This window comes from Eptatretus burgeri, chromosome 9 (genome assembly GCF_056783735.1).
Source record: "Eptatretus burgeri isolate ZD-2024b chromosome 9, Ebu_testis_v1, whole genome shotgun sequence".
Lineage (NCBI taxonomy): Eukaryota > Metazoa > Chordata > Myxini > Myxiniformes > Myxinidae > Eptatretus > Eptatretus burgeri.
In genome coordinates this window covers 35,637,809-35,663,594 of record NC_140969.1, presented here as the reverse complement: position 1 = coordinate 35,663,594, position 25,786 = coordinate 35,637,809, and the positions used below count along the sequence as shown (strand labels likewise).

At 42.0% G+C, this 25,786-nt stretch overlaps 1 protein-coding gene across 2 annotated transcripts in view; it reads left to right on the top strand.

The window, feature by feature from the left end:
- Positions 1–25,786, top strand: part of GDI2 (GDP dissociation inhibitor 2) — a 63,624-nt gene that overhangs the window by 3,634 nt on the left and 34,204 nt on the right. For both annotated transcript variants that reach the window (XM_085894728.1, XM_085894729.1), the window contains exons 2-3: positions 20,704–20,811; positions 24,348–24,447. In XM_085894728.1, coding sequence (XP_085750854.1) covers positions 20,704–20,811; positions 24,348–24,447 — 208 coding nt within the window. The remainder of the gene's footprint in view (positions 1–20,703; positions 20,812–24,347; positions 24,448–25,786) is intronic.

Genomic DNA, 25,786 nt, shown 5'->3' with positions numbered 1-25,786 from the left:
TTAATTCAAAATGAAAACCTGAAATGTTTTGCATCAATAAGTATTCAACCCCCTGAGTCAATACTTGGTAGAAGTACCTTTGGCAGTGATTACAGCTTTGATTATTCATGGGTGTGTCTGTATCAGCTTTGCACATCTGGATTTGGGGAGTTTCTCCCATTCTTCCTTGCAGATTTGCTCAAGCTCCATCAAGATGGATGGGGAGCGTCGGTGAACAGCAATCTTCAAGTCTTTCCACAGATTCTCAATGGGATTCACGTCTGGCCTTTGGTTGGGCCACTCAAGGACTTTCATGTTCTTGTTCTGAAGCCGTTCCAGTGTTGATTTGGCTGTATGCTTGTAGTCATTGTCCTGTTGGAATGTAAATCTTTGCTGCAGTCTGAGGTCTTTTGCACTCTGAAGCAGGTTCTCCTCCAGGTTTTGTCTGTATTTGGCTCCATTCATTGTTCCCTTTGTCCTTACAAGTGTCCCAGTCCCTGCTGCTGAAAAGCATCCACATGGCATGATGCTGCCACCATCATGCTTCATGGTAGGGATAGTGTTGGATGAGTCATGAGTTGTGATCGGTTTCTACCAGATGTAGCATTTTGCATTCAGGCCAACGAGTTCACTTTTCGTCTCATCATCAATTTGGTTTCAGACCAGGTCACTCTACCCTGAATATGCTGCTTCTGCTCTCCCAACAATGGATGGAGGTCCTCAATGCCAGACAGGAAATCCGAGCCGTATCCCTGGACATATCATGTGCTTTTGACACAGTCTGGCTCCCTGCCCTGCTCACCAAACTCTCTTCCCATGGTATCCAAGGCCTTCTCCACTCATGGCTCGCAGACTTCCTCTCCTGTCGCAGTCAACGTGTGGCCCTAAATGGAGTTCTTTCATCCCCTCTTCCTGTCCAGGCTGTCCTGTCTTCCTGTCTCACAGGGACTTTCAGGAAGGAAAGCAGGGGAATTGAAAGAAGTGGGCTTGGGTGGATTATCAGGGGTACAAAAGATCGAGGATTTGGATGGGGGATGATAAAAGATGGTGGTGAACAGCTGTTTTGAAAGCCTGGAGGGAAGAATGGGAAAGAATAGACTGAGGGAGTTTATTCCAAAGGCGGGGAAAAAGAGGAATGAAAGAGTGAAGGTGAGCAGTGATTCGTGATTTTAGTAGTTTTACCAGAAGGGGGTTGTTGGCAGACCTTGAGCGCCTTGTGGAAATGTGGTGGGGACAAATCGCAGAGAGATCAGGGGGGCAAGGCTGGAGAGGAGACGGTAGAAGACAGAAAGACCACCGACCAACCTGCGGTGATTGAGTGAGAGTCCCAAAGACTCAGCTTCATTGCGGGAGATGCCGATGATCCTAAATGCCCTGGTTTCGACAGCGTGAAGCCGAGAAAGGTGGGAGGCAGGAGCACCAGCCCAGAGGGGAGAGCTGTACTCCATCAGGCTACGGACAAAAGCTTTGTAAGTGGTCAGGAGCTCAAGAGGGCCGAGGAAGGACTTTGCACGATGGAGGATTCCCAGTCGGCGACTGGCTTTGGAGGCGAGGTTGGAAATGTGACTTTCCCAGGAAAGGTCATGGTAGATAGTGAGACCCAGAAGCTTGAAAGAAAAGACTTCTTCCAGAGGATTGTTGAGAAAGTGGATTGGGGGGGAGGGGGTTCTAAACGGTCCTTTCGAGGAGACATAGTGAGAGTGTGAGATTTGTCTGGATTGAAAGACATGTTCCACGTGTTGGACCAGTTTGTGATTTTATCCAGATCAGCAGTGAGTGAAGAAGCTGCTGCTTGCTGTTCTGAGGGATGACCGATGGTACAGCAGAGGGTGGAGTCATCATCAAAGAGATATAGAGGATTTTCCAGAGTCAGAGAGATCATTGATGAAAACCAGAAAAAGAACAGGGCCCAGAATGCTACCTTGAGGAACTCCAGCCTGGACAGGAAGAGGGGATGAAAGAACTCCATTTAGGGCCACACGTTGACTGCGACAGGAGAGGAAGTCTGCGAGCCATGAGTGGAGAAGGCCTTGGATACCATGGGAAGAGAGTTTGGTGAGCAGGGCAGGGAGCCAGACTGTGTCAAAAGCACATGATATGTCCAGGGATACGGCTCGGATTTCCTGTCTGGCATTGAGGACCTCCATCCATTGTTGGGAGAGCAGAAGCAGCATATTCAGGGTAGAGTGACCTGGTCTGAAACCAAATTGATGATCGGAAATCAAGCCATTGGAGAAGAGGAAGGATTTCATGTCTGAAGCGATGATGGATTCCATAACCTTGCTGATGATTGGGAGAAGGCTGATTGGTCTGTAGTTGCAGGAATCTGTTTTTGCACCTTTTTTATGCAGGGCAGTAATGTTTGCTGATTTCCAAGCAGATGGCAGATGACCTTGAGCAAATGAGAGAGCGAATGGAACAGAGAGAGGGTGAGCAAGAGCAGAAGAGCAAGCTTTGAGGACACGTGGGCTGATGTCGTCTGGACCGGTTGCAGAATCTGACTCGAGGTTTGAAAGCAAGCTCTCCACCTTGTCAGCAGAAAAGGACACAGAGTCCAGGGACAGTTGGGTGAGACTGGGTAAGGTGGGTACAGAAAGTGATGGGGTTTGGACACAAGATTTAGCTGCAAACACCGAGTTTAGGCATTCAGCTTTTTCACGTGTGGTATCAGCAGTACGGCCTTTTGAGGTAAGGGAGGGGATGGAGGGGGAACATACACCAGAAACAGATTTGATTAGATGCCACCAGGATTTTGAGAAGGGAGAGAGGTTTGAGAGTTCAGACTTGAGATTAGAAAGATGTTGTCCCCAGATCTGTACCTCCTCACAATCCTATCTCGGAGTTCTTTGGACAGTTCCTTGGACTTCATAGTGGAGTTTCTGCTCTGACATGCACTGTCAACTGATATGAGACCTTATATAAAAGATGTGTTTCTTTATAAATCATGTCTAATCAATTGAATTGGCCACAGGTGAACTCCAATCAAGTTGTAGATACATCTCAAGGATGATCAAAGGAAAATGGATGCACCTGAGCTCAATTTGGAGTGTCATAGCAAGGGGGTTGAATAGTTATTGACTCAAGATATTTCACCTTTTCATTTTTAATCGATTTGTAAAAATTTCTAAAAACATGTTTTCACTTTGTCATTGTGGGTTATTTTGTGTGGATCAGTGAGAAAAAAATTTAATTTAATCCATTTTAAATTCAGGCTGTAACAACAAAATGTGACAAAAGTCGAGGGGTGTCAATACTTTCTGAAGGCACTCTATACTATAACGAATGTTCAAATTGTGATTGGATACAGAATAGCCACCTCACAAAACTTCTAACTTGTGCTAGATGATTGTGCATGAAGCAATGGCAGTGAGAAACTACAGCTTTTAACACCTACTGTATCAAGTAGAATATTATTACTGGACTCGTCACAAGAACAGACGACTGGTAGACACCAATACAAACTGGTAACCCACAGAGGGCCTTGGAAGAAGCAGAAGTAGACCTAAAATCATATGGAGGTGAAATTGAAACATTCTGGAGTACAATGACCTCAAATTGCATTGAACAGAACAGAATGGACTGTGGTGAGGGAGGTCTTCAGTCTACAGTGGACTAAACAGACTGGCCAACTCAAGTCAAAGTGGAATCGGATTATTATTATTATTATTATTATTATTTCAAATATTTGCTGAATACAGACCCTGACCAAAACCATGTGATGCAGTGGCCAGTCAAAAAATTGTAACCATTTGAGTGGGTAGGTAGACGATACATATAACGACCTCATTGTCTTTAATATGGAGATAACATTCTGTTTTGGTGTAATTATTAGAGTGTCCGCTCTGAGTCTGAGAGGGCGGCAGTTCAAACCCCGGCTAAGACACCTAAAAATGGTCCATGCTGTGCTGCTTCCTTGCTTGATGTGATCAGCATTTAAAAGGATAGAGCATGGACAAACAACCATATGTTGGCAATCATAGCACAGGTTTTAATGGCACTAATGGCCTCCTCCTATGATGAAGTTCCTTGAAAGCCAACTCATATGTTTTGCTTAGTTTTCATAGCAAGTCAAGCAATGCGGCCTTCATATTGAATTCTCAGATATTTTTCCAGTTAAACATTTGCTCGCTCAGTTTATGGGGGATGATCTCGGGATTCTAGGTACTCTGTGCCTAAGATATAAGGAGTGTTCAAAACAGTTTGCAACTCAGGTATATTGAAACAAGATAAACTTTCAACTTGTCAATGTCATCACCCTTCATTTCAATGTACTTTAACCCATCTGTTTTTCAAATCCACAATGTCCTGGAAGTACAGATCTTCTGATTGATATTTTAACTACTCATCAATGGTGGACTTCAAGGAATCGTCTTGGCTTACCAGTGTCGGTACAAATAAGTCACTTGGCACCAAGTCGTGGCTGTTGGGTGGATGATTCCACATTCAAACCCACACTGGTGAATGATCGCGTGTGTACCTCTGGCCTTGTGAACTGACGCATTGTAGTGCAGCAGTAGACCACACGTCTACATCCCATGACATTTCTTGTGAATGGCGTCAACATCCAGCCAGAAAGTCAGGCATAATATTTACTAGTGATTATAGTTTTGTGCTGCATATAATTGATCAGTAGCAACCCATTTGAATGGCCTTTGGTGTAGTGGTGAGAGCTGGCCTTTGGTGAAATTTACCATGCAGATCGTCTTCTGAATCTCAGGAGATAAGCTGTGTGGTAAACCTTGCTGGCTGAGGACTGGGTGCTGAACTTCATCGAGTGTAGAGATGCCTTGTGCTTCCACTGCATTGACTCGGTGTTGGTTCAGGGTCCCAGTGATGAACCCACATCTTTTCATCAGTCACCAAATGTGACAAAAACTCCACTGGATTAGCATTGAAAAGTTCTAGCAACCCATATTGGACTTCACTCTGTTTTACAAATGAGAGTGGAGTCGAGTGAAGTCCGTGACTGATGAGGATCCTGCATACTGAGGTTTTGAGGCACCCATCTTGTAGAAATCTTTGACATGCAAATAAGTTCATGGATATAATGGTTTCAATGCTTCCAACAGAAATGCTAAACTGTTTTGCAAGTTCTGCAACCTTGATTAGGCGACCAGATATTATCTTAATTTTCACAGCAGAGATTGTTTCATGACCGGTCATGTCCGAGGGCCGGTTTATTGTCATTTTGGAGGCGATCACACACCCGAGCAGAGGCGAGTGATCCTCTCCAAGTGTGGGCTAACCCTTTGCCGGTTATTGGGGTTTTCAACCTAATTGATATCCCCAGGGAAAATCCATTTTGCTCTATCCTATCTAGAGAGGGCAATTTCGTTCTGATCAGACAAACCTCGGTCGATTTATTGTGAAAAATGTTTAAATGTCTATAATTGGGTCATGACCTTAAATTAGGTCAAGGTCAAAAATATTATGTAAACCCAGCAAACTTTCTATTCCCATTATTGATGCAAAATTTCATTCTGAAAGTCCAAGCTAGATCCACGAAACAGCTTGGATATTTGGCAGAAAAAGCAAGGAAAACCTAAATGGTGGTTTAGTACCCCTAGTCGTGTTAGACCTTGATCGTTAACGCAGAGGGGTATGGTGTAAATTAAGCATGAATGCGCCTTGCTCTAGGCTATCTAAGGAGGGCAACTCCATTCTGATTGAGCAAACCTTAGTCAAGTTATGTTGAAAAATGTTTAAATGTCTATAATTAGGTCATGACCTTAAAATTAGGTCAAGGTTTAAAAAAAACCCTACCCCACATACTTTCTATTCACATTATTGATGCAAAATTTCATTCCGAAAGTCCCAGCTGGCTCGGAAATTGATACATCTTGGAAATTGGGAGTGTTAGGAGTGCAGGAAGAAGAAGAAAAAATAAATAATAATAATAATTTTCTGAATAGTAGTTTAGTACTCCAAGGGGTCTAAGAAACTCTGTGGTACCATTAAAAATTGGGGACAGTAACTATAGAACTCTACTACAGCTATAAGCCTCCCCCTATCTGATAGTGGGATGCTTAACTACCATTCTATGGGCCGAGGTACACACTCACACACACATTTACAGCTGAATCAGTCAAGCATTGTTTAACAAGCTCAAACGACCAAGTAAACAGTCAAAGAGCAGAGAAGAAAAAGGGGGGCCTGTACTAGGCAGAGATTGCAGCATCGAGAAGTGTCCCCAACAGGAGAAGAGCTCCGGCACCAATGGGCATCCAGAGCAAAAAGAGTGAGCTCTGACTCAAATGGATGTCCCAGGCAAAAGAGAGATAGTCACTTCTCAGGTGATTAAATAGTCCCCCACTTCCCCCCTCAATACTGCTGTTGTTCCTCATGTGACATGGTGTGGCCTTGCCACTGCCGGCCCAATCAGGACGCGGCCTGTGGCTCCGATAAGGAGAAAGCAAGTGTGGACAAAAAAATAAAGCCCTGGAGATACTGACAGATGAAAGAAGTAGGTCTGATGAACAGCCAATCATGGTTACAGGAATTACTTGCAATCTTAAGATAAGATTTAAACCATTCAAGAGCAGATCCAGAGATTCCAAAACAGGGCTGAAGATGGTCAAGTAATATATTTTTGTGAACTGTGTCAAAAGCAGCTGATTGGAGCAGAAGTATGACATTTGAGGTTGATCCCTAGGCTGCTTTGTGCAAAATATAATTTGTGGTCATCAGGAGGGCAGTTCCAGTGGGCTGGAAGGATGGCCTTGAGGTACGCATACTCACCTCTAAGCTGTCTATCCTGGGTTTGGATGTCGGTCTAGCTACAAACTGTTATCCCAGTGTTTCATCGGCAGGGTAATTCATCAATGTGTGTACCGTCCCACGGATAGACGTTAAACTGGCGTCCTGTCTGCAAGGATTAGTTGGTGGACATTAAAGACAGTCCGTGCCCCTTACAAAACATAGATGAACTTTTGGCCTATCTCTCGGTATCTCTGGATCTGCTCTTGAATGGTTTAAATCTTATCTCATGATTGCAAGGAGGTGAACAAAAAGTAGGTGAATTCTCAGGAACATATCCCCCACAAATGTTGGGGTCTGACAGTACTTTATGAAATTGGGATTATCAAAAAGCAGCAGGTGTGAGATGGTAAAAAAAAAACCTGGCTAATATGGATTGGCTAGGATAGACACAACTGTTGATCAGATAACTGAGTGAGACGAGAGAAGGTGTAAGGTCTACGGGGATAATACATTCCATTACTTTGGCAATGACTGGCATAAGGGTGACTCGTCTGTTTTTGAGAAGATCTGATATAAAACCTTTTTCATGAATAAGGATGATATTGGCAGTTTTCCAAACTGAAGGTGGGTGGCCCTCAGAGAAAGGCATGGAAGAGGGAGACTTCCCTGTATGTGATAGAGAAGCAGACAAGCAGGCATGCATGATTTCAGGATCAAGGTGCAGACACTGTCAGGATCAGTTTCACAGAACATGTCAAGGAGGCAACCATTAACTGAGTTTTTTGTTGGGGTGGGGGGGGGGGGTAAGTTGGGGACTGACAGTAAGGGATTGGGGATCTGGGCCTTTTCAACAACAATAGTTTTAAGGCACTGCCTTATTATGAGCAGTGGCTATCATGATTCCTTTCTTATCAAGGAACATGAGGAGCATGTTTGGGACTGACAGACTTAACAAGTTTCTGCGAGGCTTGGGATATTGAGAGCTGAGAGTGATGTTGGGCGCTGACTTGGTTGAGCAAACATTTGGTTACTTGCTTCTTAGTTGGACTGTAGAGTCCCATCGATGGGCCTAAGCTTTCGTGGTATAAAGGCAACCTGCTTATGAGTGATTGCCTTATCACATTCGACTTCCTGTTCCGGATCTGAGGATGCTGGATATTGGGTCATACAGTTCCTCCTTCCAGTTCATCAAAGTTTAGTTTTCTGGACTGCATCCGTCATGTATTTTTGTTATCTTTTCATCCCTGTGTTGCTGGTTGTGATTTTGTCCACATTTCCATGTTTAACCGTACCTTGTGGTTCATTGTTGAATTTGCGTCCCTGTGAGATTCTGGCCCAAGAGCTAATTGGCATCAAATTATCTGCTATAATGCCACATGCCTCATTCTGTTTTCTTTCTCCCAAGTGTTGACTTTTTACCTTCCTCAACTTTATCTTGTTCCCCCTCCTTGCTTCAATATATTTTCCACTTTTTTTCCACTTTATTTCCCCCTCCTAAAAATTCACGAACTGTGAGGCCAACCCCATGAACCCTCCCGAAGCCTATCTCTTTCCAGCCTTCCAGTTTTTCCTTCCTGAGAGTTTGCAGCTGCATCGAGCTTGTTCACCGCTGTGTACTCCCCTTGCCGTCATTATTCCCCACATCGCTTATTTCTCCAAGTCTCCTTCCATTTTGTCCCTCAACTCTGCTTTCGGTGTGTTTTTCTCCCCTCTCTTTCTACTGTTCGTTTTGTTTCATTACATCCTGAATGGTTATATGTTCTAGCTCCTCCACAAGCCTTGACATTGTATACAAAATAAAAATCACACCTGTGTCCGAAGGAAGTGGCTCCGTTTGGCAATTTAAAACGAAATAGGCAAAGCCTAGAAATGAATGAAACCCATTAGAATTACCCTTTAGAACCCCTCTTTAGAATCACGCTTTAGAATTACCTTTAAAACCCTATAGAATTACCCTTAAGCACTTCTTAGAATTACCATTTAGAGCACTTTATAATTACCTTTTAACCCTTTAGAATTACCCTCTATAACCACTTAAAAGCCCCTACAATTACCCTTTATAGTTACCCTTTAGAACTGCCCTGGAGAATTACCCTTGAGTACCCCTGATAATTACACTTTAGGATCGTTTAGAATTATACACGGTGGGTTAGAAATGTTTTTTATTCACTTTTGACAGAACGAGGGATGGAAGCACATACCCAAATATTGAAATTACTTCACTGCTTAAATAAACATCAACAACAACAATTATATATATATATATATATATATATATATATATATATATATATATATATATATATATATATATACATATATATATATATATATATATATATATATATATATATATATATATATACATATATATATATATATATATATACTAGATGACCGGTGAACCGGTTGGGTTCCCGCTGTGAAAGCGGTTGATGAAAAAAATCATTTCAACAACAACAAAAAAAAGATAGCTCCAGTGAACTATACCACTGAGGTTGTTTGCATTGATCAAATTATCCCGAAGATTACTTGACTGAATCTGGAATTGATTTTTTAATAATTTTTTCGTTGCCCACTTTGAACGAAACTTGATACTGCACACCGCAGAAGAATGGTAAGTACGGTGGGTCGAAACTTTTTGCGCTATTTCAGGAACATACATACATACATATGTATGTATATATGGAACATACATACATTATGTGTATATATTTTGCACTATGCGTATTTCAGGAACATACATACATACAAACATACATGCATACATAGAAGATGAGAGTTTTAGTTAGGTTATATTATATATATGTGTGTATATATATATATATATATATATATATATATATATATATATATATATATATATATATATATATATATATATACATATATATATATATATATATACATATATATATATATATACATATATATATATATATATACATATATATATATATATATACACACACACACACACACACACACACACACACACACACACACACACACACACACACACACACACACACACACACACACACACACACACACACACACACTGTAGATATATACACTTGCTGAACCCTGTGGTATAAATACCACGACATGAAAAAATATTAAAAAGGAGCATTTTATTTTTGCATTGCTTGAAAGAACGAAAAAATGGAGGTTTCTATTTCTTCACAGCAAATATATACATATATATATATATATATATATATATATATATACATATATATATATACATATATATATATATATATATATATATACATATTATATATATTGTGAGCGATCGAGGCAGCGGTCTATTTCCTATACACCACCCGGGTTAAATTCCTTGTATGATTGAAAAAAAATTTGAAATTTTCCCGAAAGTTTGGATTAATTTTAAGCAGCTTTTACTTAACATTTTTTTCTCTCCAAGGAGCATTTCCGTATTTCAGAGTGGGACAGACAGACAGCAGTAGGCTATTGTATATAAACTCCCCATGTAAAATATGTCAGTGTACTGAGGATGGGACTTTGGGGAGGAGTGTTGTGAGCATGAAGGGATGTACGGATGGAGAAGAGAGATCGGTTGTTTGAGCAAGGATATCAAGGCACCGTCATGTCTGTATAGCTGAATAAATGATTTATCATTCTGTTAGAGAGACATTGGACTGCAGGCAAGAACAGTGTACTTTATTGAACTGCCAGAATGCAGCGACACCACAACAGCTCTTTGAAGATGGTTAATGAGATAGACTCCTTTAAAAAGATGTGATCAAAAGAGACTGTGGTTGTATGGGTGTGGGTAGGAGAGCAAGGGAGGGAGGGGGATTGGGGATGAAGAAAGGTAGAAAGGAAGATGTCCAGTAGGGAATGAGTCATATGATTTGCAAGTTGGGAAAACAGCAAATTGCATTAGGCATGCAGTCTTGCATAATTAATTTGCTGGTGAGTAATACAACCTGGAAAAATAACCAACATAGTGGAATTTGAAGTCCCCACAATATACGGTGTGTCTTGGGGGACCAAAAGGGGTAGTGAGGGGGGGGGGGTAGCAGCAAATTATTGTTTGCAGAAAGAGCCTCATAAGTAGACCCTTCCACATTCATATATTTCTGTCATGTTAATTGTTAAAGTTCCACATGGTCTGCTTCCTTCTTTCCTATCTTCATATGCAGCTCTGCTCTTATCTCAACTTCCTCCAATTACCTCTGCCATCTGCGATGGACAGAGGTTATGTTTTCACTCCTGTCTGATTGTCTGTTTGATTGTTTGTTTATGAGCAGGATATCTCAATAAGTTATCGAAAGATTTGGATGATATTTGGTCGGCTGGTTTGGTGTGTGACAAAGACGCATTGTTTAGACTTCGGTGAAGATTCGGATCCAGCTTCGAGAATTTTTGAATTGATTCTTCACCATTGAGAGATGGGGCTAAAAGCTATGTGTAGCATGATATTTCAAAATGTTGTGGATGAGTTGTGACAAAACTAGGTAGGTGAGTTGGTTAGGTGAAAAGAACAAGCCGATTTGATTGTGGTTAAGGTCCGGGTTGCAAATCCAGTCTATCAGTGGGATATAAAATGTAAACTGTTCAGCTTGGCGGAGGTGTGCGCTCTACCGAGTGCCATTGCATTTAATTATGGTACCCTCGCCAAAGTAAATTCCTGAAAATATAAATAATTCACAAAAACCCTTTCGTTCCTCACTCCTTGACTCCTACTTACCATTACTCATTCCCTGTTTTATTCTGCATGCATGCTTCTCTATATAATTAGGAATGTTCAATGTTTCTCCTCTAAATCTACTTTTCCAATTGTCCTCTACCAACATGCGTTTTCCCCTCACTGTGACTTTCCCTTCATCCTGCTCTCTCACTCCTGTCATGCCCTTTCCAATTTCCTTCCTTGTCCCCTTCTGGTCCTCTACTTCCTGATCAACCCTATAATCCTAATGTTGCACATCAACGAAAAAATACTGCACTGTTTCTTTGTGGATGTTTAACAGTTCGTTTATCCACCCAGGTTGCGGTGTTTATGATCAATTGTTTGAACTTGGACTCCATAAGTGTGACTAAGGATTTTACAAATGATTACTGGTAGCCCTTTCTGGTAGCCCAACCCATAGCTAGTCTACCCTTCCTTGCAGCTCTTCAGCCCCTTGTCTGCTCACCCTCCCACTCTCCTACCACTGCCATTCCTATCACTATTTCCATCACCATTGCCCCCCAAACGGGCCAACACCCTCCCCCCAGTCTCTCTGCCTTCTCATCTTTCACTGTGTGGGTCTCCAAAATCAACTCGCCCCAAATTATTTTTCTCAGATCTCTCCATCCAGGATGCTTTTGCATCTCCTATTATTGTCTGATAGAATTTTTTTATCACACAGCATTTGATCCTGGCTCACCTGTCTCCCTCCATGACTATTCAGTCCTGTATTTTGAAGGACCCATCTCTTGTGTTGATGGTGATGGGGGTTTTTTATGATGAAGGCTCCAGTCACAGACTATATTGTCTGCATCGAGGCCAGGTTTTAATTAAAAGAACTGCATCGATACAAAAGTGAAGAAAGAGAGAATAGTCGAAGAATTTTTGAGGAAGTAAAAAAATCTGCTTTTTGAAAAGGGGAAGGTCATAAATGTTAGGAAAGACATGAGAATGTAAAGAGTTCCAGAATTTGGCAGGGAAGGGGAAGAAACAAACATCGTAAGGGCCCACCATAACCACACAATAACCACCAATTGCCACACAATAATCATGTGATGTAGTGGCTTGTCGAGTATTTTGTGGTCTCACTAATGGTGGAGGTACACAAGCAGCAAGTTATCAGGAGCAGAAACCGAATTGGTCTCAATTGGAAAGAGAAAGAGAGCCTACTTTGTGGCGTAATTCGAGCGGGTTGAGTTTTGCGGTCAGATTGGGAGAGGTGATAAGTGGGATTACTTTGGATTCAATTCTGTCCAGTAAGTATGTGGAGCGAGAACCTCCCCAGATGTGAAAGCAATACTCGATACAAGGACGAATCAATCCTTTATATAGTTGATGCAACTGGTCAGAGGAGAAGAATCTTCAACATTTGAACAGAACTCCTAGTTTCTTAGTGGTAGACTTAGCTATTTGCGTAATGTGTCGATTCCAGGATAAATTTGATGTTAGGGTAATACCTAGTGGGTTTATTGTATCACATGGTGTAATTGGAGAGAGAGATAGAGAGATTGAGTTTTAGAAGCATTAAACTGAACATAACCTGACTACATTTTCCCCACTGAGAAATCTTGTCAAAATCCAAATTTAAAGAGGTGGCTGTTATGAAATCAGATGTAGATAGTGAGGGAATAGGGAGCAGATGGGAAAAACATGTAGGAATGTCATGTTGAGTCATCAGCATACGAGCGCATTTGGTTATTTGTAAAATATTTGTTGCTGTCTATGTCCGTCCGTAACTCCCTACTCCACACCCCCTGCCATCACTGTGGAGTATGTATTTGTGACTCTCTCCTAATAACGTCTTGCTTATGTGTGTGGTGTACCATTTCCCCAGCTGTGACTACTTGATTGCCGAGGCTCCTTCCTCAAATATGGATTCTCTGCTGTTTTCCCATCTCAGCTATCTCTTTCTAATCTGTAGAGAATTAAATTTCCAGCATGCTCGTTGCCTGGGAGTCAGTCACCAGACAACAATCCATAAAATTGCAGCTGGGGCCTTTTCCAAATCAGCTGTTCAGTCTGAATCTTCAAACAGCAGGCATTTTCTGTTGGTTCTGATCATGTCTTAATTCAGCTGTTCTGATCATGTCTTTGTGATAGTGTTTGACTCCTTGGCAGTCTTCAGAGAGCCAGAAAGATGCCATTGCGTATGCCAGCTCAGCAAGGCAGATTGGTTTGTTCTGAAAACCATGATCTTCTTACAGACTAATTTTATCTCGTTCACTCCTGATATTGACATTTCTGGGAACTACTTCCTCGGCATATTGTTTTATTCCCCTCTTCACGAGCCCTTCACCAGTACATCCCTTCACACCTCCAATTGTTCAATTCACCATCCTGACCTGAGTGCACCGATGTACTTAGTGAGGCAATCACCATGAGAGCCTTTCCACAGTAATGGGTAACCATTGTGTTACATACATAGTTCACATTAAGTGTGTCCAGTTTATCTTGAAAATGAGGGGAAATAAAAGACTGACCCCTCCACTACTGGAATCCAACAGTAAGAAGATAATCTAACCCAGCACAATTTATTGATGGGGTGTTATGTCTTCATTAAAAGAAATGTAACAAATGTTACATTGGCATTCAAGTTGTTGGCATTACCACAGTAGTTATTTTTTTCCAATCAACTGAATATTAATTTTAGGTTGTGGTCAAGAAATGCTATTCATATATATATATATATATATATATATATATATATATATATATATATATATATATATATATATATATATATATATATACATACATACATACATATATATATATATATATATATATATATATACATACATACATACATACATACATATATATATATATATATATATATATATATATATATATATATATATATCGTAGGCTCTCGTATATAGCGTAGACTCTCGTAGTGATGATTATTAAACGACCTCTTACTGGCTCAAAGCCTTCTGTAACAAACGTGACTTTGGACCGCAATCGGAAAGTCAGATTTTTGCACAGTTTTTACGGCGATATGGACTTACCACTAATGTTATCCTTTGTTACACATTTGTCATTTAGGTGAAGTTATTTTATCACAAAAATAACAAGACCGTATTTTTATAGGCTGTGCAGCTTGAGCATTTTGTTTCTTTCATGACGAATTGACCGATAGCATAACGTTTGTTACTCTGTTTTCAACCCCCCAGCATTCACATTAAAGTATTTTTTTGGCAAATTCAGGGTGTGGTATATCATAAGTAAAGCCTTTTTACACATATAATCTAAACCAGTCTCAATCAAAAACGCATGTGTTCATATAAAACTCTTGGTAAATCGATTTAGATTTTTAATATAACACTTAAGACAAAGATTTATTCCCATCACAGTGAATAAAATTTTATCTGCACGCTTTAATTTTAGGACAATAGCGGTTTTGCTATAAATAGTATATATCTACATTTATATACACCGAAAAACATGTTAGTGGCATTCTATGGATACTTTAGGAATTCTGTGATAGCTCCTGAAGATAAGACCCTTAAATGTAGCATATTACTGTGGAACAGCCCATTAAGCAGCTTGCTTTCACAACCTAAAAGACAAACATAATTGATGGAAACATACACTCACTCCACATGCTGTTGATCCTTGTTGCTGTTGATGTCCGTAACTCCCTTCTCCACATCCCCTGCCACCACTGTGGGGCCTTTTCCAAATCAGCTGCTCAGTCAGAACAAAGTCAGATCCAAACATTAAGATCACTTAAGGTAACATTTTTCAAGGTTATCACCATAATCCAAAATCTGGCAGCAGCTGGACAAATCTATCACTGAACAGATTCTCCTTCTCCACCTTCCCTCCAATACGTAGTCAGTTTGGACACTGCCATTGACAGCTGAATACGTTAATTCTGTCTTTACTGAAAAAGCCAAGGTTTCTAATCTTTCACATTTTGTACCTACCGTTTTAAGTCAGGTAGGTCAGGTGTGGGAGCATGTGCCGGAGCAGCACGTCACTGCATTCACTTTCCGCCGGTACTCAAAGGGCCTCCGTCTGGACATCCTCCAGGCAGATTCCTGGCCCATCCCCATCTCCTTGAGATGCTGATCAACTTGCTGCATCCACAAGGCACGTGGTCAGCCCATTAGCCTCCTCCACTCACGAGTCTCCCTCGCTGAGAGAATCTGGTGAGCAGGATCAGCGTCAGGAAAACGAGCCACATGTCCATACAGCCGCAAATGACGCTCACGGACTATGCAGGTAACAAATCTCATTTGAGTCTCTCAGCAACTGCTCGTTGGACACAAAGTCTGACCAGCGATGGCCAAGGATTCTCCAAAGAGACCTGGTACAAAGGAATTAAGTCTCTGTCTCAGATTCCTGGTCAGAGTCCAAGTCTCACATCTGTAGAGCAAGACTGGAAGCACCAAGGATCCGAAGACTCAGACTTTCGTTCTTCTGCACAGGTACCGACAATGCCGCACCCCATGATGCAGTGAATCCATGACTCCCCAGGCTCGATCAAGACGTCTGTTGACCTCTGGCTCTCAGCCAGCAGAGACATGAATATCACTGCAAAGGTAAGTGAATCTCTCCATGACCTGAACATTCTCACCACAAACAAATACAGACAAGATAGCAGCATTCAAGATGTCATTGAAAGCATGGTTCTTAGATTTGACCCAGTAAACCCTTAATCCCAGTGTCTCCGACTCCTCATTCAGCACCGCAAGGGCCCCCAAAAGGATATCTTGAGTCTCCGCAAAGATGACTGCATTATCTGCGAAATCAAGGTCAGAGATCTTGACATTCCCAAATGACACACCACAACTTGATCACTCTGACATCCTCCTCAGAATCCAGTGCATACAAGCACTGAAAAGTGTGGGGGTAAAAGAGAAAAGGTAAAACGAAAAGTACACACCCCTGACGAACTCCAGTAACAACTGGAAATAAGCCAGAGATGGTACCACCACATCTCACAGCACTCAGTATCAGAGTATAGTTCAGACATCATGAATCAAATGCTTTGCAGAGATCAACATAGGCTGCAAGTAACCCTTGCCAAAACTCTCATCTGCATTCGGTGAGGACCGGAAGGGCAAGGATATGGTCAATCATTGACCTCTTCGGTGTAAAGCCTGACTGCTCTGGATGCTGATGCTCAAGTCGATGGTGGCGAACCTGTTCAGCCTGTTCACAACAAGGCCCCTCTTCTAGTCAGTTCGGATGATGCCTGTGTTCCAGGCAGAGCATAAAACTGCTTGCAATGACACATGTGCAGCCTTTCCACCAGCCTTGAGAAGTTCAGCATGGATGCCACAGATCCCTGGAGCTTTACACCTTTTTAACCAGTTCACCGCAGCCTGTGTTTCCACAAACAAAGGTGGATCACAGTTGATTGGAGGGTCAGTAATAGGGATAGTAACACCTCTGACATCCAACTCAACAGCTGGTCAATCAGCCTGGTACAACCGCTCAAAGTAACCGGCCAAGCGGCCCTTCACTTCGGACTCCCGTGTCAAGAACCCTTCACCCTCTGCTCTAACTACAGTACACCGAGGGATGGGCTTGGACAAACGCAATTCACAAATTCCCCTGTAAGCAGGACGAGAATCACTTGACCACAGGTGATGCTCTACCCTCTCACAGATTCCTCGCACATCTATCTCCTTGTCCACCCTTAGCGCACGTGCAGTTTTATGCCTCAACTCCCTGAACGGCTCAGCTCTGCCATTCAGCCTGGCCTTGTGACTCTGGTCAATGGTATCCAGAGTCCCTTGAGAGACAAAACTCTTCTTCGCCCTACGGTGAGTTCCAAAACAACCACCGGCGACATCTGGGATTGCACTCCACAACTCTTCAGGATTCCCCAAAGCACCCAGACCCCACAAGTCCCCACTCAGTCTGTTCGTAAACTCCTCAGCTACTCTCTCATCCTTGAGCTTGCCAACATACAGCCTAGGTTGGGATGGTACCATTCTCCCAGATTTAATCTTCAACGTCAGAGTTGCTACAACAAGCCTGTCGTTTGTATTGAGGAACTGAGCACTCCGGTAAACCCTGCAGTTCTGCATCATCCTCCAGCGACCATTAACGAGCACATGGTCAATCTCCTTTGTCACACCACCAGCATTGGAATACCAAGTTCAGTGATGAACATGTGGGCGCTGAAACCATGAACCAGCCACCCTAAGTCCATGACTTCTTGCAAAGTCAAGGAACTTAGTGCTATTCAGGTTCACAGTTCCAGACCTATGGGGACCAACACATGTCTCATAACCATCCATAGCAGTTCCAGTCGATGCATTGAAATCCCCCAAGACTAGAAGTGTATCTCGTCTGGGGCACTGATCAACCACAGACTGGAGTGTGGCGTAGAATGCATCCTTCACGGTGAGATCACTTGCCTCAGTCAGAGCATTTCCAGAGACCAGGGAAATGACACCCAAGGAGTGATGAATCCTTAGTCTCATAATACGCTCGTTGACCGGTGTTACCTCAATTATATCATTGGAATCAGCTTGTTGGACACAGTTACAGCAACTCCTTGGGCATGGTAACCAACAGAGCGACCAGATCAATAGTCGGTTTTACCACCCGCCATGATCACACCACTGTCCATTCTCTGAACCTTAGAGAGTGCTGCAATACCCATGTTCAAATGCTTGAGCTCAGATGATAACAGACAGGTGATTATCCTCTCTTAGGGATAGCACATTCCAGCCACCCACCCAAAGGGACTACCTCAGGTTGACCCAAGAAGACCGCCGTCTGGTGGACGACACCTCAGCACCACCCTGACACACACTACCACAATTTGACCTGGGAATGTTACCCTGTGGATTTCCTCCTATCATCAAAGAGTGGGGGTCCTGAAGGCTTTGCTCCAATCCTGTCATCTGGTGAGCTGCCCTGCGGGGGGGGGGGGGCAGCTGCACAGAGTGTACTCCCATTCCCATTTCCCCAATCGCAATTGATTCTGGCAACCTCTGGACATCTCTCGTCCCAAAGTTGAGAATTTCCAAGTCAATCATGGCATCTCCTCTGTCGTTCAAGCCCTTGGTACTGGCACTGTAATCCTCAGAAAGTACGATTCAACCCTATCCTTTCTTATTTTCTCACTCTTCAACAGTTATTTATTGGATGGTCACCTGCCTTCATCTTGGAAGGTTGCCACAGGCCGCAGCCATCCTTGTTTAGGAGTCAAATCTACTCAATTTCAGCTCACTCTGCTTTTTCCCAATCATAACATAAGTAAAGCGATGGAACCAAAAGACTGAATTTTCTCAACTAAAAGAGAGAAGGGAGTAATGTAAAGAAAATAATTGGAAGTATCCAAAATTCGAGGACAACATGGAAGAAAAATAACAAAGTCAACTGGAAGGGCACTTGGCAGAGCACATACCTCCACCCTGTAATACCTGATCCATGAGAACATATCTGGCCCAATACATTTTTGAAATATGCTATACTGTATATTGTTTTTTGAGCCCCATCTCTCAATGGTGAAGAATCACTTAAAAAAATTTGAGTAGTCGGATCTGGACCCTGATCTTCACCAAAATCGAAGCAATTTGTTGTGGTCACACACCTAACTTGTCCACCAAGCTTCATCCGAATCCGTCCACAACTTTTTGAGACATCGTGCTATATATTAGTTTAACCCTATCTCTCCATGATGAAGAATCACTTTAAAAATTCTAGTAGTCGGATCCAGATCTGGATCTTCACCAAAATCTCATCAGTTCGACCTTGTCATACACCGAACCTTTCCACAAAATTTCATCTGGATCCGTCCACAACTTTTTGAGATATCCTGTGCACAGACAAACAGACAGAAAGGGGTGAAAACATAACTTCCTTCACCTTCAGTGACGGAGGTAATAAGCTGGTTGAGTTTTTGTGCACTGCAAGATGCTGCACCGATGTGGTCATCAATGAAGTGACCAAAGAGTTCAGGTAAAGGACCAACAAACTGATTATGGATTTGTTCCTCCACATCGCCAACAAAAATATTTCCATATTTGAGACTTATTTCAGTCCCCATAGTGACCCCCAATAGTTGATGGAATTGCCCTGAAAATGGAAGAGTTGACAGTGAGGACCATTTCAACCAAAACAAATGCAGTTCAAACCTATCTCCTCGTGGTTGTCATCTCTGAGGATCACTCGAAAAACAAATCTCTGGCCGTAAGTTTATAAATGGTGAAAACATCGAAGTATACATCTGAAAATGGTTGTGTACCCATCCCATAAAAGCATCATCATTACCACATCAATGGGACGAGTGTGTACCTGCAGGAGGGAAATATGTTAAGAAATTTTCAGGTGGTTTGATCAACTCCCTTGTGCATTTTTATTTTCTCAACTTAAAAGCAGTGTGACCACTCCTCATTTTCATAAATTCCAAGGTGAGCCAATGAAAAAAAGCCAAGAATTCACAAGGTTTCGGAAAAGCGATGATAATAGAAAACCGATACGCCAAGAAAACCTATAGAAAACCAAGATGCCAAGGTGAACAACGAATAGCCAAGATCTTGTGAAAAAAGCCAAGGAGTGGTCACACTGCTTAAAAGTACACATAAACCTTGAAATACCCTCACATCATCAGCATCTTCTGGCATGAGGCCAAATCCCAGGGTCTGCTTCTTGCGTACCACAGATAGGTTAGTGAACTCAGTTTTCCGTCACTTCACTTTTGGTCCCAGCCGTCCCACCCTCTCTTTTTCTTTACCCAGCCCAAGCCCCCCCGCCCCCCTGTGTTGCACATGTTCGTCCATAAACCCACACTTATTTACCCTCTCATGTCCAAGCTAAATGCTCACCTACATTTGTTTATCCCTATATTCTGTTGTTTGTGGAACTGACTCTCCATGTCTGTTGTCTTGTGCTCTTCCGTTTAGTCTTTCATGAGTTTTTGAAATCATTACCTCAAGCTTTTCCCCAAACCCACTCCTGATCTCTTCTGCTATTGCTGACCTGCTCCCTCCCTTCTTCTTCCTGTCGTTCCTGTGACGTCAACCTGCTGTGCTCCGTTGTTTCGTTCCTTCATGAGCTAAGACTTCTCGTGTAATTTTTTTCCCTCCCTTTCTCTTATTCCTTCCCTTACTGAATCAAACAGCATGAGACGGTGCTTTTTGGGCAATTTTGCAAAATGTCTCAATCTCATGTTTTTTTTTTCATTTGTGTATATCCATCAAATTAGCTAATTAACCTTTGATCTCGATCCCCCAGTTCGGAGTCGTTGACAAAAGAGAGTAATGGACTTTTTCATATTATATGATAACCATTGGGATGTCGTACTTTCTGTGATGTTTGTTCGTTAAAATGATTTTCTCTCTCTCCTTTCTCAGGAGTGTATCCTGTCAGGAATACTCTCTGTCAATGGGAAGAAAGTGTTGCATATGGAGCGAAATTCCTATTACGGTGGAGAAAGTGCCTCCATTACTCCGCTGGATGAGGTACGGAAATATAATTTTAGGTGGATTCGCAACGCATGATGTCCCACTGGCTCAGCGTGTCTCCTGTTCTTGAACGTGTTCAGTTACCCTAAGAGAAAGTCTCCATATGTTTTATTATATATGCTGTGTTCTAAACCATTGATAATAATATTATTGTCGTCATGGCAACAGGCCTATTCTCCATCTTGAGTGTGTATCCAAGTTAATGGAAGCCCCTATTCTTTTCTTCCCATCCAACATATAATGTGAAAGCACATCGCACAGTGCACATTCACATACATATCGTTCTTTCTTATCAAAACATGTTTTACTCAATGCCCTGTTTTGAATATTAGCAAGTGCTACATCACAAAATAAGACTTTTCTTTCTTTTTTTTTTTTACTGTATACATATAGATTATGTTCAGATTTTGCAAATACAAAGAAAACCTGTCTGGAAAGGATGTGGAATGCGAGTTGTTTTTGTCAAGTTTAATTTGAGTGCAAAGTAGATGTGGATGGGCTTTGCATTTTGTGATGCTTTCTAGTTTTCCTTAATATAATTCACGGACTGGCGTTTGTTTCTTTGTTTGTTTGTCGTGCTACTCCTCCGACAGTTCTGGGCCGATTACATCCAGACTTGCTACATAGGATCAACTTGACCCCAATTCATGCATCCGGGTGTTTTTATCTTTGCTGGTGGTCTTCGGGAAGTGGAGGGGAGGTGAATGCAAATTATCTTGGTAAATGTGTGTCATGTAGCGCCACCTCCAGGTGGGGGAGGGTATTACAAGTCTTCACCATTTACAGCACAGTATCCCTGTCCACATATTTTCCAGTGTAGTGAGGTGTTTTGAATTATTAGCAGGAGGTATGTTTTTGCTTTATGCACATAACCTGAGTTATTTTTTCATATAATTTTCAAGAGCGATTGAGGCAGCTGTCAGTTGCCAATACACCATCCAAATAAAGGGGGAGGGGGGGTCAGAAGAACATTCTTGGAACAAGATCGCTCGTTGGGCACGTACTCTGCTCGTTTAATCCAAACTGATATATATTTGATGTGCATGTATTGGGTTAAAAGAGATACTGAGTTAATTTGTTGGAATCAGCAATGATTAATTATCTTTCTTTATTTCTCTTTTTTTTTCCCCCAACATGATGATCTGGATGACCACTGAATCAAGCAGTTACTAAGCTGATATTCTTCAGATCTCTCTCTTGGCCATACTGTGCAGATAGAACATCGGTACTGCTGAAGCAGCCTCACGACAAAGGTTGTTTTGGGTGGTTTGCCGTTGACTTCCGAGCAGTCCATCAGGGGTCATTTGGAATTTAGCCAGGGTTCTGGTGATAGTGTTCATCAAATACTCTTCATCAAAGGGCACCATGGGATCTTTGACGTAAACCAGATGGATCCCCAGTTTTTTGTACATCCAAGGGATGACACACTTTATGAGACAAAGCTTGTGAAGCACCAATTTGACAGTTAAAATTCAGGTAGCGAATCAAGCCCAGGTTTGACAGCTCAGAGGTAGGTGCGCTGCGTCTGTACTAACTATCCTATCAGATATGATGTGCAACACCCATCCATATAAAATCCTGGTCATGTATGACATCCTAACTTCCAAGACAGGTTTTCTTTGTGCTTGCCAAATATTAACATACTACATCCACATAGCAGTAAAAGTACTGAGTAGAGCAGGACATTGAGTAGATTCTCATGGATTCACAGTTTTCAACAAAGAAAAACAACCCAAAACCTCCCTTTCTTTTTTAATTCGAGTAACAGGGTAACTCCGACTAATCCCAAGGAACTTTGAAACTTGCATCGTGATGAATTGCAGCCATTTGTTTCATTGAAGTATCCATTGTGTGAAGAACAAATTAGCCTTGCTCCTGATAACTATACTGTACTAAAGGCCCAGTCACACCTTGACGTTTTAGCCAGCAATGGCAACGTATCAAAATGTATGTAAAACGCTGGCTTACGCTGAACTTTTGATGTTTTTTTTTTTAAGGATTCGGACGTATTCATAACGAGTTGGTCGTATGCATAACATATTAGTAACGGACACAACGTTTCGTTGTCTTAAAGATAACTTATACGAATAAATGCTTAGCCTGTTGGCGGCGTTCACAAGATATGCCCAACGCTAGACTAACTTATGCAGAGCACGCTGCACGTATCACCGACGATCACGTGGCGTAGCCTGTTAAAAAGCTGCCGCACAATGATTCAAATCATAACCACCGGAGAAATGGAAGTGTCAACATCGCAGTCACACCTGCGCGATCTTGCCAGCGTATGCCAACCTCTGAAAAATGCGTCTAAAACGCTGGCACACGTCGAATCCGGTATGGGTAAGTTTGGTATACATGAATAGAACGCTAAAGTACGCTATCATACATCATAGTAAGTGGAGTACGTCTTGAAATTTTAAACGTGTTAAACATTTTACGACGTACTTGCCGTATGCCACACACGTTCCGCATGCGATGGGAATAAGTTGTACGCACGATATGCGATCGTTGGCACACGTCGCCAAAAGTTACTTGTAAGTTATTCATAAGTCGAAACGTGTCGAGGTAATGGTTAGCGTCAGTGTTCCAGACTACCTGGTTTTTTTTTTCTTCGGTACGACGGTGATGTAGTCACTTCGATTTCTAGTGCGGTTATAATATAATATAATATAATTAATAGGCTGCCGCTCAACGATTTAAATCATAACCGCACTACAAATCGAAATGTCAACATCACCATCATACCGAAGAAAAAAAAAAACCAGGGAGTCTGGAACACTGAGGCTAACCATTACATTGACGTGTTTCGACTTATGAGTAATGTACAAGTAACGTGTGTCGACGTGTGTCAACGATCGCGTAACGTGCCTACAACACGTTACTCATCGGTTAGAAATAAGTTTCGGGTACGCTAAACATTACCTCGACGTGTTTCGACTTATGATTAACTTACAAGTAACGTGTGTCGACGTGTGTCAACGATCACAACGTGCCTCCAACTTATGGCCAGCGTAGCGGAACTTGTGAGTCATACGCTGGCATACGTCGTAAAATTTCAAGCATGCTAAAATTTGAGGACAACCGCAAAGTACAACGATGAAAGCCAGCGTACTACGACGTATGGCAGTGTTTTTCAGCGTGCTCGCAATGTTTCCAAAACTTACCCATAACGTATTCGACGTGTGCCAGCGTTTTAGACAAATTTTTCAAAAATCGGCATAAGCTGGCTAAAACGTCAAGGTGTGACTGTCCCTTAAGATCCGAGTCACAACTTATACCAGGTTATCTTCTGGTGTAGGTCCTCACCAAGGCAGCACAAGTCACATGTTTTGAGACTTTCTTGCTCAGCCATCAGCACTTACAAGGTGTGTTAGGGCCATTTGGTACCTCCAAGATGAAATGGTGAGGTGCTTGTCCCACACACACACCGATGACAGGTATAACGTGGGCCACTGTTTGTGCAGCTTGTGATGTTAAATGTTAGGGTATATCGGGTAAATGAATAACCTGTACTTTGGCTGTTTCCACTCCAGCTTTACAAAAGATTTAACATTCCGGAACACCCTCCAGAGTCCATGGGCCGCAATCGTGACTGGAATGTGGATCTAATCCCCAAGTTCCTGATGGCAAATGGTGAGAGCAGTTGGGAGATGCATACTATATATCCCACAAGCATGGAAAGGCTCATCCTTCTTTGAAATCATTCAGCCTTTATGTACATATTGCATTCACTTGTAAATGTGTCTTATGAGGAGGTCCTTGTGCTCTAAAATACATCTTTAAAGAAGGTAGAGGTAATACTGTTTCTGAACTTCGGCATGTTCGGACATGTGAAGGGCATCATTAGATACCGATGCATTCATGTAGTGACAATTACAGGAATTACAGATCAGCAAACCAATGAAAAATGAATGCTGCCATCGGCTGTTGTTGCCCCCACCACTGAAGGTAGATGCAGATTATGTTACCACCCCTGTGTGTCTGTCTGTGAGCAGGATATCTCAAAAAGTTATGGACGGATTTGGATGATACATGTTGGACAGGTTGGCTATTAGGCCGGAGGCCAGTGGGACCTACCTTGCACCCCCCACCCCCCCCCCCCGGTGACAATTTTCACTGATACCACAGTGTTCATATATATCCCAAGTATCAGATAAAAGATGTTCCCATAAAAATAACTCATTTGCACTATGCTTTATTAAGCTGTTTCCATTTTTGCATGTAATTAACTATCCAAACATTATTCTACATCTCTGACAACAAAGGAAATATGTTCACTGTAATGCTTGACCCTCCAAACATATGTGTAGATTCCTCATTTACAAATTTCCATGTACCAGAAGTTGAGATATTTACAAAAATGAGAATTTCCATAATGGCGGATCCTAATTAGCAAATCAATGCATTTCAAATTATTGTACAATACATGTACATCATTTAAAAGATCTGCAGAAGGACTATAAAAGTATATGTGGTGATACGATTGTGATGTGGTGAATAGTATGGCTCGTGGGAAGGAAATATCAAATAACAAGCGAGTAGAAATTAAAGTCAACGTGGGTGAAGGTTACTGCACGTGGTAAATTGCAGCCTGACCTCAAGTTTCATCAGCGGTTTTGTGCAAGACTGAGGAACATATGTGGAACTGGAACTGTTTACAATAGAAGTGTCAAGGAAGAAAGCCCAAACTCTCCAAAAGTGATGCTAAATACCTCAGGGTATGTTCTCTGCATGATAGATGACGAACCAGTGGAGATCTTGCGAATGACCCCAACTGAAAGTACAGGTGTTAACACTTTTCCAATAACATTAAGATACATATACATGCAAATTGGATGCATAGCTGCCTGAAAATATTTTCCTGGGAGAGGTAATGGTTTTGTAACAAAGCAAAATGTTTGAAATAGACAGTGGGATGGCCAAACCTGGAAGAAAGTGCTCCAGAAAGAGATGAGTCCAAGTTTGAACTGTT